Source organism: Gigantopelta aegis, chromosome 4 (genome assembly GCF_016097555.1).
Source record: "Gigantopelta aegis isolate Gae_Host chromosome 4, Gae_host_genome, whole genome shotgun sequence".
NCBI lineage: Eukaryota > Metazoa > Mollusca > Gastropoda > Neomphalida > Peltospiridae > Gigantopelta > Gigantopelta aegis.
This window is the reverse complement of record NC_054702.1, coordinates 38645476-38662520: the sequence shown is the minus strand read 5'-3', so window position 1 is coordinate 38662520 and position 17045 is coordinate 38645476. Positions and strand designations below refer to the sequence as shown.

At 36.3% G+C, this 17045-nt stretch overlaps 1 protein-coding gene across 1 annotated transcript; it reads right to left on the bottom strand.

Annotated features, from left to right (window-relative positions):
* Positions 1-272: 272 nt before the first annotated feature.
* On the bottom strand, positions 273-16960 carry LOC121370516. The gene is given in 9 exon segments (XM_041495799.1): positions 273-5617; positions 6871-7210; positions 8281-8482; positions 10519-11071; positions 11073-11443; positions 12947-13169; positions 13540-13854; positions 13856-14515; positions 16862-16960. Coding segments are annotated over 8 exon segments (2883 nt in total). The 5' UTR covers positions 14510-14515; positions 16862-16960; the 3' UTR covers positions 273-5392.
* Positions 16961-17045: the final 85 nt, after the last annotated feature.

Below are 17045 nucleotides of genomic sequence, written 5' to 3'. Positions count from 1 at the left end.
CCATCAGTGGGCCCATTGGGCTCTTTCTCGCTCTAGCCAGTGCACCACGACTGGTATATTAAAGGCCGTGGTATGTGTTATTCTGTCTGTGGGATGGTACATATAAAAGATCCCTTGCTGCTAATCGAAAAAGAGTAACCCATGAAGTGGCGACAGTGGGTTTTCTCTCACAATATCTGTGTTGTCCTTAACCATATGTCCGACACAATATAACCGTAAATAAAATGTGTTGAGTGTGTCCTTCATCCAGTAATAAAATAAATACACTGAAGTAAATCTCTTCTACAAAGTTTATTTTCAGAAGTCAACAATCTTAAATTCTCTTAAATAACAAAAACCTTGCCAAAACAAAACCGACAGGAACTGTCCCTTCATGACGTTTTTACAATTGAATTTAAAACAAACGCCAACAAAATAGAATTTAAAGAGATGATCGGTTAGCAAACATGAAAATATGCAGATGAAGGAATGCTACATATAGTAACAATCATTCAATTTTGTAAACATAAAGCATGCAAATTTGTTTTAATGATTCTCGTTATTTGCCACATGCATGCTTATAAGTAACAATCAAAGAACTAACAAAAGACTGCACAATAGACAGATATTTAAAAAATCTATTTGTAAATGGTAACTATGAACATAAGTAGATACCATATTTACATTTTAAAACAAATTTCAAATCAGCTGAAAATATCAGTCGACCATGTTTTGGTAATCTGTAGTATTTTGTATAAAATCTTTGCTACTCAACACTGTCACTAACAAACCCGAGAATAAAATTAAAACCAGAAAGATAGAGATAAAAACTATCTGTGTGGGGGATATAAATAAGAAAGGCACATTAATCTAATGCTGATAAACAAAATCATTGATTTTAATAAGGCATTCAATAAAAAACAAAATATAACTGCAGAGTATCAAGTCAGAGTATCAAAAAAACAACCCCAAAAACTGTACTATAAATAATACAAATTTCTCAAAAGCTATTTCGAAGTTTAATTCGCTTCATGGTTTCATTTTTGGTTTTAACAATGAAAACTTCAGAGCATGATCAGATTCCACAGGTCAAGACATCAAATTAACTTTATTATTAGCCTGGGCTGCATTTTATAAAGCGATCTTAGCACTAAGATCACATAAAGTGCATAACTACAATAATCACTCAAGGTGATCTTAGCGCTAAGATCGCTAGGTAAAACGGGACCCTGCATGGTAATTAAATTAAAAGGCTACCATAGTGTAATGACAATGCAAATAATGTTAGTTACAGCACAGTCAGTCTAGGTCAATTCTGTATTTTGAAACGCAGATCATACTGTAATTTATTCAAACAGCCTTGAGGATTTGATAAAAAAAAAATAATAATAATAATAAAAAAAAAAAAAAAAAAAGATTATTTTTTAAACCAGATTAAGCTTTTATATTTAATTATCAAAATTATCAAAATGACCTAATAGTGGCAGGCTTTGTACATTTAACTAATAAAATTTGATAAAGATAACATTAAGATGTCCCCCAAAAAATAAGTTAATGGACATATGGGCACACCAGAGATGGTCTACCGTGAGAATAAATCAGTTAATTTTCTATAGCCAAACAATTTTGGTGGCTTGAAAACTTTGATTAGGTGAAGAAGTTCATACTGTGCAGTTTTATCACACACACACCCACCTAACATAATATTAAAAAGGAGAAAAGAATCAGATTGTTTTACCAAATTCAAACATCCAAGGGCCCAATAATGACATTAGTGAAGATTACTCCAGATCCCATGAACCCTTTCTCATGACCCCAACAACCCAATCACCATACATTGGTGCTCCACTTTGTTTTACATGGCTGTTCATGTACAGATGTACACAATAACAAAACAAAAAGGTGGAGACTACAAATAGTTAAACCTGCTCTATCGGGCACCTGTATTAAGCAGCCACCTCTGTAAAGGCCACATTTTAATTCTCCCATATCATCTACTATAGTATGAACAGGCCTCAATTAAGCATCCACCTGTCTAAAAAGGCCACTTTTTGATACTCCTTTTGGTGGGTGCTTAATAACACAGGTTAGACTATAATAATCCTGCTTCAAATTAGCTCAGATTATTTTACGTTGTTACAACACTACTACTAGTATACAGACCTATATACAGTTAGAATAACAGGTATGTTAAGGCACTCCAGACAAGACAGGATATAGTGTTTGCACCCTGTAATTAGCAATAGCGTAAGTATTTTATAAACCAACAACAGCAACACAAGTTGATTTCTTAAAACACAACATGACTAATTTAATGAGATCAATGGTTCTAATGCAACTACAGAATAAATAACACCCATCACATGCATAAATGTCTAAAGCTTTGAGGTGAATTCTCAACTTGTAGTAACAATCTGCAGCATCCAATTCAATTAATACACCAAACATTTATGGTTTGCTGTATAGAGTAAGACGGGTCACGAAGCTCAGATTTTCCAGAAGCTACTTTTCAAAGAGGCTTAGTAATCAATAAAATATATACATGTATTTTAGCTAGTTTGTTGCATTATTATTATTAACTGGTTTAACGTGTCCTTATACGACTATGGTTTCAAACACGCCTATCCCGAGTCCGGCCTCTGATAGGATCGCAGGGTCTGACTCGGGACAGGGATTTTCTAATTGCTGAGGCCAATTTAGAAATTTAGAATATTAAAGCCAAAGTTTTCTTCAGTTAGTAGTTTGACTGATGCATGTTCACCCATGCATTATAATTCATTTTGACATTCTTACACATTATCAAGGAATAAGCCTTAGAAGTAGGTGGAGGTAAGGGTGGCGCCTCTCCTCCCACCCTGAGGATGAGTTGGTATGTATAATACAGTGGTCTCTCCAGTATTCAGGAAAGGGAGGGAGGGAATCGGAAGAGCTGGTTCCACTTATAGGAAGGGATGGTACCCAAGATTTGCAGGGTACAAGTACTTCGAAAATGTCTTGAAAACGATGGTAGTTCAAGACGATGACACGACTTGTGATTTTGGATGGCGACCTAAATAAACGGATGGCAGATATTACTATCGCTGCCAATGGATGGCGGGCATATTGGAAATTAGTCTTAAAAGATGGCAGGCCCGCCATTGCTTATGACATGTAGCGAGACCCATGTAATACCGTATGCATTGGCTCCTAGGCTTCCATCTGAAAGCCGTGTGTTCCTAGCATCTTTCAATGCTTATAAAAAAGGAAAACTGCATGTTCACAACATAACAGTGGCTGATAAATGCCCAACATGTTGCAGTTGTGACAAGTAGTCTAGAGAACAGTAGAAGAAATCTGCTACCTCCACAAGGCTACTGTTAGTACCCATAAGAAGTATGGGTTCTTTTTATGTGCAGTTTCATCAAAAGGACAGCACCTACCACAGCATTTTACATACAAATTGTTGTGCACTGATTGAAAAGAGAAAGACTGGTTGCATGTTTCAAACTGTTACTGCAAATCACACTAAGAAATCACAGTTATGATTTCATATTTGATTAGTAAATTCACAAGTTTAATAAATGTACAATAGTCATAAATATATCTGAAATATATTAAACATACATGTACATTACCACTAACAGGCATGCTACACAGTAAACAATAAATAGAAGAAAAGGAGAATTATCACAGCCATCATAAAATGTTCATTCACAGACACATCTGTCAACAACTGTTGCAAGGTATAGTTTAATAATAAGTAAACCAATACCCCAGAACTAGTATAGTATAAAGGAAAATAACTCTTATTAAAAGGAGTAAAAACTGAAAACCAAAGAATTGACTGTAAAAATCAATCTAAATACACTGTCCATAAGAAGTTCATGATAGACAGTAAATTATAAAAAATGTGCCTAGAAATGGAATAGTTCATTAGCACACAGTTGCTAAACATGATCATTACATGTAAACATAAAATGAGTAAAGACTGAAGTGAAGAATCACTGCAATACACTTTGTTTCATGGAGATTACACACTAGTACATGTATGCTAAGTCTTAAAATCTTCAACAAAAAGATTACGAGTTGCACCTAGATGCATATGGAATTATTTATGCACATACGCATGAATCAATGAAGAGTGTTTCCAGTGTGTGATTAAAAGACACAACAGAACATAAATAAAACCTTAATGGGGAACTAATAAAATTCAGACACATAAAATTATATCAATAAATGACATACGACTCAAAAACAAAAATAAACATACTGCTAATCATAGAGTGGATGGTGTAATCTAGTTGTTCATAACTTTATAACAACTATGACATAAACTTCAAAGAATTTCTACACAATAAAATAGTTCAAATGAAGATACAGAATATCAATATGTATTCTACCTCAAATTATCCATTTTCAGAATTTATTATATACCAGGGAACAAAATTGAACATCATAAGAATATGTTATTTGTGTATTTTTAAACAATTAAAGGCAACAACAGTAGCTTTATGATAAATTAATAACCGTTAATGATCATGTACTAAAAGTGGATTTGAAAGATCTATAGTGAAACCAGATCACCCTGGGGACTCAATAAATATCTGATTGACACAGAATCTGATCGACACAGAATCCAATTGACACAGAATCTGACTGACACAGAATCCAGTGTTCAGAGAGTCGCATTTTAGAATTTAAAAAATTTGGGACCATGAAACTTAGCTGGTTTGGACAGGTTTGTTCAGGGTCCGGTTTAAATAGGGTTCACTGTATAAATTACCCACCTACATGTATCTGTGCTACAAACAGATTTGAAATAACGGTAATACAGGGACACTACTTTCTTTCTTTTAAGAGTTAACATCATCAGCTAAGAGGTATAAAAATATCACAGTTTTTTTTCCCATGTCATGGATGGATACAGGATTTGGAAAACTGGATGTCCAATGTTTAGTGTGCCAAGCATGGGATATTGAGCGTGCAACGGCACTACATTTTGGTTAATAATTATATCAAAATGGGTTTACAGTGTCTCTCAAAAAATACCTATTGCTAAAATCACACCATTTCATCAACCCAGCCATAATTCTTTTCCTAATATTTTATGAAAAATTAAACAAAAAATAATATAATAGTTTACAAACTGACAGACTATTAAACAATAGCTAAAATACAGAAAGCGATAATTATTGGAGGGTTTTGTTTTGGGTTTCTTAAATGGTCTCTCTCTCTCTCTCTCTCACACACTCTAAATACATGTATATATATATATATAGCTATGTTAATTGACAAGATTGTATTATGGAAATATCTGAGATCTAAGCATGTCTTGTTGCTGAACCGTGACACCTATTCTTAAATGGTCTCTCTCTCTCACACACTCTAAATACATGTATATATATATATAGCCATGTTAATTGATAAGATTGTATTATGGAAATATCTGAGATCTAAGCATGTCTTGTTGCTGAACCTTGACACCTATTCTTAAATCCTTCATCTTTTGGGCACCCTGTTCAATAGTCTGGAAATGTTTCAATCTCTGTGCCTTGGCACTCTGCATTTTGTTCTGGTGAGTCGTATTTGCTGTGTCCTCTTCGTCTAGCTGGGCAACCCTGGCATCCAGTCTGGCCTGAGATTTCTGAACTTTAATTTGCTGCAAATAAAGAAATATAAACATTTATGAACTAAATTATACTGTATTAAGTGTTAATAGTTTAAAGCTGCTCACCCTACTTAATAAAGCGAAGTGATGGACGACTTTTTATCCTGCAACCACCGTTTCTATTGACAGATATGATGACGGATAAAGTAAGTCATATCCGTATAGTAACATGATATGACTTTTGATGTCACTCATGTGACGTCACACAAATACATGTAGCTACATTACAATGTGGCTGAAATAACGAAATAAAAGCTTTTTCCATTACTTTTATGGTCTGCAGGACAAAGATAATAACTACATGTACATGTAGTTAATGAAGGAAATGGTTTATTTAACGACGCTCTCAACACATTTTATTTACGGTTATATGGCGTCGGACATATGGTTAAGGACCATACAGATATTGAGGGAGGAAACCCGCTGTCGCCACTTCATGGGCTACTCTTTTTGATTACCAGCAAAGGATCTTTTATATGCACCATCCCATAGACAGGATAGCACATACCACAGCCTTTGATGCACGAGTTGTGGTGCACTGGCTGGAGCGAGAAATAGCCCAATGGGCCCACTGATAGGGATCGATTCCAAACCAACCTCGCATCAAGCGAGCGCTATACCACTGGGCTATGTCCTGCCCCAAGTAGTTAATGACGTGGGATATCTGCTTTATCCTGTTCAGGCCGCATGAGAAATTCCAATTCTTACCATCACAGGATAAAGCCCGATATCCAACGTCATTAGCTAGTTATTCACTATAGATTATCCATCTTTGAAGAAAGCACAAGCCTCTGCTTGTTTGTCAGGGAAAGACTCAAATTCTATGGTATTACTAGTAAACCTTTCTTCACCTATGATGTTCCCCTTATTTTAAATATACAGTGAAACCCTCTAAACTGGACACTAACAGGATCAAGTAAAAGCATCCTTGTTTTTGCTTTGTACACCATACATAAATCATACCCAAGATTCATTTTTTTTATATGATATATCTGACAAAAGGTACTTTTAATTTCTTTCATCTTTTAAAACTTAAACTGAATATTTTGTCAAAAATTATGAAAAATAAAAACATATCGACCTGTAAATGTTTTAGTCACCAAAGGACAAAATCAGTCGCAATGTAGAGGGCTGAAATGGAATGAATTCTCTGACCTATCACACTTTAAACAAAATCTTTACCACATCCTGCACCCCCACCCACAGACATAACGTCAATTAATAAACGGTAAGACCCCACTAACCTGTCTTCTTTCGACCGTGTCAGCGATTTCCTTGTCCCTCTGAGCCTCGAGGGCCTCCCGCTGCTCCCTCCTCAGTCTCATGGCCTTGATCCTCTGCTCCTCTATCTCCATCTCCCTCTTCTGGTTCTCCTCGATGCGGGCCCGCAGCTCGCGGCTGATGTTCTTCTTTGCCTCCCGCGCCTGCAGGATGGCGTTCTTCTCACCCATCTGTCGTTCACGCTCCAGGGCCAGCTGGTGGAGGATTCGCTCGTGGTGCTGGTCCTGCATGGCCTGCTTCATGCTCTCCGTCTCGCACACACGGTTCTCCCACTCCGCCTGGCGCTCAACGATCTTTTGCCGCCTGCAGTAGTAATAGTATTTAAAACATTAACTTAATAATAAAGTAAAGTGAGCATTATTATTTTAAAGGTTCATTTTATAATAACATGAAATTAAAAACAAAACAAAACACTTATTTTTTGCCAAGCTGTAGTCAAATATCAGAAGATGACATTATGTATGTTTTCATTTCCCATAAAGGCTATTTTAATTTTATAAACATTATTGAAAATCCAGCATTAAAATCTTTTTTGGCTAAAAGAAAAATGATCCTAGACTGTAACAGAGTAATGGCATGTTGAAAATGATCATGAATGAAGTCATGTAATGAATAATGATGTCATGCTTTGTTTTAATAAAGTTTGGAACTTTTAATATATGGTAGGTATTTTGCAAGATTATTTGCAGCGCTTATGCTAAAGCAAAAGTATACGGAATAACACTTTTTATTCGTTATTGGAAATACAATATAGTACACAGTGAAATAGATATAAACCATATGATTATGTATGGATCGTAATTAATAATTCTGATTATAAACTTAACTATTATGTCGGAACTGATTATATGGGAGAGACAGGAGACAATTGTTAATAAAAGTTTATTTATTTAAAAGATGTACAAATATAAGGTTAATGTAAAGATACTGAAGACCCACCAGGCATAAAATAATATAATTATGATGCCTGCTGCTTTCCTTGATATGATCAGTTCTGAGAAATCACTTTTCCGTGCATTAAAAAAATCAAATGAAATACACGTACCAACAATATTATGACTGACATTTAGAACCAATGCGAAACTTTAAAATATCCTGAGTCAATCTTAAAATACCAATAAGTGTTTTTTCATTATTTTTTTCAATATATTTTTTACAAGATATATTGATGTAATTTTTATGTAATTGTGACTACACACCCAAAAGAAGCCTTGACAAGCCAATAATATAATTAATTTGGGATTATCTTCAGCTGTATTCAAATAAATGTATATCTTAGGATAGAGCTAAAAACGTCAATAGTGCACCCAATATTAATCTCTATAAATAAATCCTCCAGATATGCAAAACTTACTAAATGCAAACATAAATACCTGTATTCCCTGCGTGCCTCTTCTGGACTCGTGGATTCCACACGGTAACCTAACGACGCAGCCACACCGCCCCCAGAATCTCTCTGGACATCCCCTGAAGCCGGTGGTGGTCTAGGTTTCTTGAAGAGCAGCTCCACGGAGTTGGAATAGTCATGCTTGGCAAACTGATCGACATATCTGAAGGCTGAGCTCGGCCATTCCACTGAGGAAATGAAACAAAATAAAATACAGTAACAATATCAAATGATTTCATAGGACAGACAGGAGGCAATTGGTTTTTTTATTATATAACATTTAGTGAAATATCTTAAAATATCAGTGAAATAAAAGTGTTATCAGTCACTCAGTGACGATAACACATTTTAGAGTGAAAATTTCGTAGAAAGTGCTATCGTAGAAAGTGTTATCTTCACTTTAAGAAACCCGGAACTATTTTGCTGTTGGCATTTTAAAAATAAAGGTAAATTGCCAAAAGTTATATAATAAAGAGAAAATTTGTTTTTTGTCAAATATGATTTATATCTCATCCAGTGAGGTTTGCAATCATATCTCACGAGTCGCACTTGCTCAACGATTGTGATATGATTGCAAACTTCACGAGATGAAGTATGAAATATCCTCTATAATATATACCCAACACCCACAAATAAAAGTTTATTTAAAAGACGCATAGATACAGTTACGGTAAAGATGCTGTAGACACACCAGGCATAAAATGATATAAATATGGTATACAGTGAAACCTCTTAAAATCAGACCCTCTGTAAACTGGAATTCCCACAAAACCAGACGTTTTTCGTGGCCATTTTTTAAATATCTATACAGAAGAGAACCTCTGTAAATTGGATACCTCTTAAAACCAGACTTTTTACTTGGTTCCGAGGGTGTTCGGTTTAGAAGGGTTTCACTGTAGTTATATATTTCTGTTGTAGAGTAAAAAATATAGGCAAATTATTTTTTTAAAGATGAAATCTTTCCTCACCATGTAAAAATATGATAATTTACTAAAGCATTTTTTGTTGTTGTTTTTAAATTGAATGTTATCAATATCAAATGTTATTGATATTGGCGGTTTCATACCACATATAGGCTTGTCATGATGTTTTTGTAATACTTTAGAAAACATAAAAAATAGAAAAATAGAGCATCCTGCTTCTCACTTTTAAAATGGAAAATAATACATTTTTGGTGTGATGTAAACAGCGAGTGATGTTCAATGGTAAAATAACAGTATTAATGCAGATAATATATTCCAACTGATTAAACAGTACCGGTAAATTCCTATGAAATTTCCAGAATCTAAGCATGGGTACAAATAGTGTGCACTCAGTCTTTATATGACATTTGCCCTTCCAGCATCTTGACCAATGTTATTTACTAACAGAAAGACAAAGAATTTGGGCCAAATCTACAAAGCTGGGCTATTTGTTGTTTTCTTACATATGCATACCTACATACATTTATAATGCTGAACATTTGTGTTTATAAAACAATACAAAATAGGCTTCTTTATACAGCCCTGTCTGGTTACGATGATGTGTTTTATACGTCTTATTCCTTCTAATGTGAGTGCTCGGCTACTGAGTTATATTCCACGGCCTATTTACTGCCAGACTACAGTTTCATAGGTCTTATAATCCATTCCTTCTAATGTGAGTGCTCGGCTACTGAGTTATATTCCATGCCTATTTATTGCCAGACTACAGTTTTATAGGTCTTATAATCCATTCCTTCTAATGTGAGTGCTCGGCTACTGAGTTATATTCCACGCCTATTTATTGCCAGACCCGTTTTATAGGTCTTATAATCCATCCCTTCTAAAGTGAGTGCTCGGCTACTGAGCTATATTCCACGCCCATTTATTGCCAGACTACAGTTTTATAGGTCTTATAATCCATCCCTTCTAAAGTGAATGCTCGGCTACTGAGCTATATTCCACGCCCATTTATTGCCAGAATACAGTTTTATAGGTCTTATAATCCATCCCTTCTAAAGTGAGTGCTCGGCTACTGAGCTATATTCCACGCCCATTTATTGCCAGAATACAGTTTTATAGGTCTTATAATCCATCCCTTCTAAAGTGAGTGCTCGGCTACTGAGCTATATTCCACGCCCATTTATTGCCAGACTACAATCTAGTCGTTGCAGTGATTAAAAAAAATAAAAATATTGTCCATTGGCCGACATTCTGTAAATTTGATACATATTTCTAACAATAATTACAGAATGAAATATTACCACTGCCATTGAGCATGCGCTGGTCTCTAGCCTCCAGCGGGGCCTGCAGAGCAGTTTCCCTGAACGGTCCGTGTCGGCTCTTCGCTTCAGCCTTCGTGGGACTGGGATCCCTGTTCCAGTACCTCCACGGCGGCCGTCTGCCTAGACTACGTGACCTGTGGAACAGCAGACTTGAATCCATGTTCACTCCCGTACTCGTGACATCATCCCTCCTCCTAACATCTTCTTCCACATCGATGTCACCATTCTCTGGCGAGATCATCTCTCTGTCCTCGTAGTCCAAGTCATGGACGCAAATATCATCGGCATTGTTGGCACTGTAATTCAGTTCTTGTTTCAGCAGTTCGGCCTCGTTGAAGGTGACCGATTTCTTCAGTGAATTCTCAAGCTGTTTTTCACGTTTCTTCAGTAGCTTCTTGCCCGGCTGGACTTTCTCATTCTCTCTCTCGTCCAGAAACAATTTGTGTTCCATCAGCTGGGATGTGACCTTTTCATCCAGCTCCTTCTGGGTTATGTTCGTTCCCGGAATGACGGCGTTCACGTCCTCGCTTTTTCACCGCCGACTTCACCACTTTGCTTGGTTTGTTGTTCTGATAATGACACATGACCGGTCGAGGGTAGAAAGGGGCGTACGGTGCGCAGTGATACAGGCTGTTTATGAAGACTGGGTCCGAATCCATCACAACTGTTGCAGCTCGCGGGTAGACGGCAGGGGAAGCAACTGCACCCGAGGTGGGGTAACCCGTGAGGTTCTCCGAGGGATAGTCCCTCTGGGTCTGAAGTGTTTCCCTGGCTTCTCGTGGCATCTTCAACTCCAGTGCGAGTCTCTCATAAACTGGCTCCGGAATCCAAAGAGCCACATCCAAAGGCACCGTTTCGGTTTTGCCATCGCTGAACGTGACGGTTATCGTTTTGTCGCTGGGACCTGAAGGTTAGAAAATTATTCAAATTTAGTGTAATTGTGGAAAATCTCATTGTTATTAATCAGTTATGTGTATAAACCAATCCCAACTCAGTTTAAAGATATAGGGGCCTATTAATTCACTTTGATTACTTGAGCAAAATCACATCATCCTTGCATGTCAGTTTACATTGCACTATGAGATCACAAAATAGTGAGTTAGTACTATTTTTTAGGAAACTTATTTGATTATTTTCCTCTAAAATAATTAATAAAACACAGACTGTATAAGGTAAGATATCTCTGCAAGTTTAGGATAGGCTTATACACTCAATTTAAACTGGCTTCAAGGGGAGCCCCGACAGGATGTGCCAGTATACACAGAGTGATGGAATAGACAGGTTTCACCCAAGTTACTGTCACTGAATGGGACTCCAAGATTATGCCAGTTTAAACAGAAATACTCATAACACAGGTGCCAGTTTGGACAGTTCACTTTTATAGACAAACATATTACAGGGCTATTTTAATTGACCAAATTAACATCGCTGTGCATTTTCAAAGAAAATTCAACAAAATACTCCAACACATGCATTTCTTATTTAGTTTCTACATGTACACTGTTTAGCTATATAGTTTGTTTTGTTTAATGACACCACTAGAGCACACTGATTAATTAATCATCAGCTATTGGCTGTCAAATGTAGTACTTCTGAAACATTGTCTTCAGAGGAAAGCTGTTATATTTTTTTTCCATTAACAGCAAGGGATCTTAAAATGCACTTTTCCACAGACAGCATGGCACATACCATGTCCTTTTTTATCCCACAATCACTGTATACATTGGCAAGATATGATGACTAGATAAAACTCTATATTTTCAGTCACTGACCAAAAATATAGGTCACGTAACATAAGCCCAATTCGACTAGAGTATTTCAGACTAGATTTTCAAAAAACACACTCTTTAAATCATTTGTTGAAGTACAGTAAATACAAATAACTTTTAGTTTTGCGATAACAATACAAAACTTGTATATTTATTTATGAATTAGAGCTTGGAAACGCTTTTTTAATGTGACAGAATATAGCTAGCATCTTACAAATAATGACATCATGTATCTTGTATGAAATACGGCAAAAGCCTTGCTAGGTTGACAATACTCGATTTGCATACACAAAACTGGAATAAATAACGATTTTCTGAATATCCCTGTAGGATTTCAGGATAAAAGAAATAACTGGTTACTGTCTTAAAATATTGGCTTTGTCCTGCTCAGGTCAAACCTCACTGCATTCGCCATTCTAACCTTTTGTAGGATAAAGCTGATATCTTAAGACAGTAACCAGTTATTCCCTATATATACCAGCTGTAGGACACTGGGACAGGAAAAACCAGTACTCAATGCATCCATCGAGGAGGTTCGATATTATGACCAAAAACACCTGAGGTAAGCGCTAAATCCCACCTGTGTACACTGTTTAGTGTCACAGTCAGTGCTTTAATTTAAAATTAATTCATCTCACCTTCATTTATGCGTTTCTCGTGGCCATCGATGACTATCCCAGGCCCGTACCGCTCTCCTTCCGGCTCCCACGGAGCTAGAACCCTATCACCGGTTAGAATTGTGTGTCGTTTAGAATCAAAAAAGTCTATAATGTCCCACACATATGTGTCTTGGTATGTGGTTTCCTTGTACTTCCCATGCTTATTTGGACCAAAGGCTATAAGAAACTTGTCCGATAAGATCTGCAAAAGAAAAATTCAAATGTACATACTGTAGATACTATAATAAAGTTTCAAATGGTGTCTTGTATTGTGTAGCTTTATTGAGGACAGAGGGATATAGTGATGGAATGTACAAAATATATACATGGGACAAAGGGTAGAGTTAAAAAAAAAAAAAAAAAAAAAAAAAAAACGCAACTAACTGCATATGTACTTTATGACACCCATCGACCATAAGCTTTAAAGAATAAATCTACATAACATACATGTAAATACTATAAATATGAAATTATGCTACTCACTAAAAAGTACTTGCTTCATCTTTATCTCATAAATAATAAATAATAATAAATACAAAAAAAAATTAAAAAAATATAACCGGTACACCAACCTGACTTTGAACATTTCCCAGATAAAAGTAACCATTATCCATTCTTCTTGCCATAACTTTCTTCCCCACCAGCAGAGCACCAGCACCAGGAGAAAACTCAATCTCATCATTCAGTGCATCCTGGGCCTTCAGCCACGACTTGGCTGGTCGGTACCGACTCCAGTACGAAGGGTAGTAGTACCGGGATGGGTACATCGGTGGCCACCAGGGCGGGGGGTGAAGCCAGTGACTCAGCGATGCAGTTCTCGGTGCCAGGATGTACTCTGTCTCTGGATCAACCGCGAGCGTTGTGGCAACACTGCACATCTTAACATCCGGTTTTCCGTATAACATTTTCAACAGTCCTAATAACCCTCCCTGAACCGTGGTCGGATCTGTATATTGGCGTGATCTTCTCGACGCAGCCGTGAGTTGATAACGACACGATATGAAACGAGCCATAACTCTCGATGGCCAGATCTTCGAGAAATTCTGTCGCTGCTTCGTCGGCTTTCTCATGTGCAAGATAGATGCAGTGGATGGGCCGGTTGTCAACCACGGTGGCCACATTGTCCAGTATGTCTTCGGGATGCTGGTCGGGCAAACCGTCGGTGATCAGATACACCGCCCGACAATGGGGGTCACTCAGTGCGGTCAGCAAGGCGTCTTGGGTGTTCGTGCCGGTGGTGGCCGATAGTTTGTTGATCCATTCGACAGCAACCGCCACCGTCTCGGGCGTGCACTTTACCAACTTGTCGGCCCACTGCGTCACTTCAGAATTAAATTCAATGATGTTGAACGTTGTGTCTCCTCTCTGGGCGTGGTTCATGAGAGTTTCTATAAGTTGCTCCTTTATGACGTGCAGACAGCGGTACATACTTCCCGACGTGTCCACACAGAATGTGACGTCCCTCTCCAGTACCTCACCCAACAGATTTGGCAGTGGTGCCTGCACAGAGGGGACTGGTTCTGTATATTCTGAGGTCTCCATTGTTGTCTGTAAATATAACAAGTAACCTAAAGGTATTAAAATATTTACTAAATACTCAAAAATATTTTTAAATATAAACATTTATAGTAATGATAACTTAGATGTGGCATATAATTATTGCAATATTACAAAAACAAAATAATAGTAAAACAAAATAGTTCACAAACCCTGACGTAAAAAAACATTAGGGGAGTGATTAATTGCTTCATTAACTTGTATAGATTATTGGGAGCCATTTAAGTTATCATACTGATACCAAAACAATTCACAAGCTAAGGGTGGGGGGTAAACAATTACTCAGACTCTCTTAACTAATCTCAGGAGAGTGATGGGGAGTGATAGTGAAAACTCCCCTTAAACTGTAAGGTCTAATTTCATTACCGATACATATACTGAGATTATTATACGAGCTTATGTGTCGTACTGATTTTACGAAACGAGTGTCAGGATTTTGGTATTGCCCGAGCAAGAGCGAGGGTAATACATAAATCCTGACACGAGTTTCGTAAAATCAGTACGACACACATGCGAGTGTAATAATTTCTTTATTATCCATATTATTATTGGTATTTTTTATGAATAACAAGGACCGTCTCAAAATGTTTCAATCACAACTAGATGGAAACGACGAAATGACGTCATATTCCACATGCAAAGTCTGAGCTAGGACTGGAGAAGCAACATCATGTTATGACGTCGCTTCCCAAAATTACATCACCACACTTGTTATTACACGTGTGATTTCGTATGATTATTATTAACTCGGTTATGTTGAACCATGTGGATAATATATATATATATATATATATATATATATATATATATATATATATATCATCTAATATCTTACATTTTCAGTGCAATCAAAGCATATATTTTCAGATCACATACTTTAAGAATTTGATAACTGCAAATTAGATGTAAATTAAACGAGGTCATGACACTAGATTTATTGACATTTAACCAAACACACTAGGGTGACACTCCATAATTGACTTTTGCATTCATAGTCATCACATAAAAACACTTCAATAGCAATTTTACACTGAAAGCTATCCAGAGTTCAGAAAACAAAAAATGTTAAGCACTTGTTTAATTTGATGTAAGGACATCCAAAATGATGTCATTCTAGTTTGATGTCATTTCCATTAAAATATATGCCATGCCACATATTCTTACTTCATTTGAATATCTAGTAATGGCGGACTGGAATTAAAGTTGCGAGTACAATTTACAAAAACATGTTATTAAGCTTGAGATTATATGATAAAGAGATTATTACCCCCTTTTTTTTGGTATTGTTAATATCATATATTAGGAATAAAAATAATGTATTATGCTCACCAGAGGCTCGCATAATACAAGTTTTATTCCTAATATATGATACTGATGATACCAAAAAACACTCTTTCTCTATATATACACAGCTTCAGTTAATTGAAAACAAAACATCTCTGGACCAGGTGGCTATTGTTCTAAGCTAAATATATATACTGGTACATACAATTTTCTTCAAAAATAAAGCATTTAATTAACCAGTATTAGTGATTCAGTAACCATGCCACTAGTCCAAACAGACGTAGAAAGTGTGGGTTTTTTACTAAGTCCGAAAATGGTTACATCATCCTATATATAGCTGGCCGTATTCAAAACTAGTGGTACCATGTTTCAACCATTTTACAACCGAAATAGTACAACAAATTGGCACACAAACTAAAAATGTATAACATACAGTACTCACTAAATCCTGATTTAAGTACTTGCTTCATTATATTAACAAAATAAATTTTCCAACAACAAACTTTAAACATTTCTCCGCCATTTCAAATTTGATATTAATAACAAACAGTGTGCTACATACAGCAAAGGACCAAGTATTTAAGTAAATAATATTTGGAAATTTTCTTTTCGGTTCACTGTTTATTTTACTGTGTGTTCTTAGGTGCACGACTATTGATTACTCCAGGATATGTAACAGCAAGCACGGTACCCCAAAAAAACTAATGCTCCCTCTGTACCTTTGGCTGTGGTCTGAAATATCCATCATCCATGCTTGCATAGCATTTATTTTCACTCATCTTTAAATGACAGTGACCGAATGGGATCCCTCTTTTTACAATAAAAATGTTAAAACATTTGAAATAACGATGATTTATTTTTAAATTTTGAAAACAATATCTGGAAAATATTGTTACGTCCATGTCCATACATAACGATTAACTTAATAACTACAGAATTTGTCGGTACGGTTTCTTTCAGTAACTACCAACTGCATGTTTTACCAATAGATTTTACGAATAATAATTATTGATAAAGATAAATCTACTATTTGCATAAACATTATAAACTTACGGTGAAGAACGGGATTTTATTCCTGAAGTATTAGCAGTCTTTGGTCATGATATCTCCAACAAATACAGAAACACTGTCACTATTTACAATTAGCACCTGCTGTCGTCAAGGTAGCCATGTTTGCAATTCGGAGGTGTTCGTACTTATTCGGAAATACTGATTCGTTTGTTTCCGGAGAGTTCAA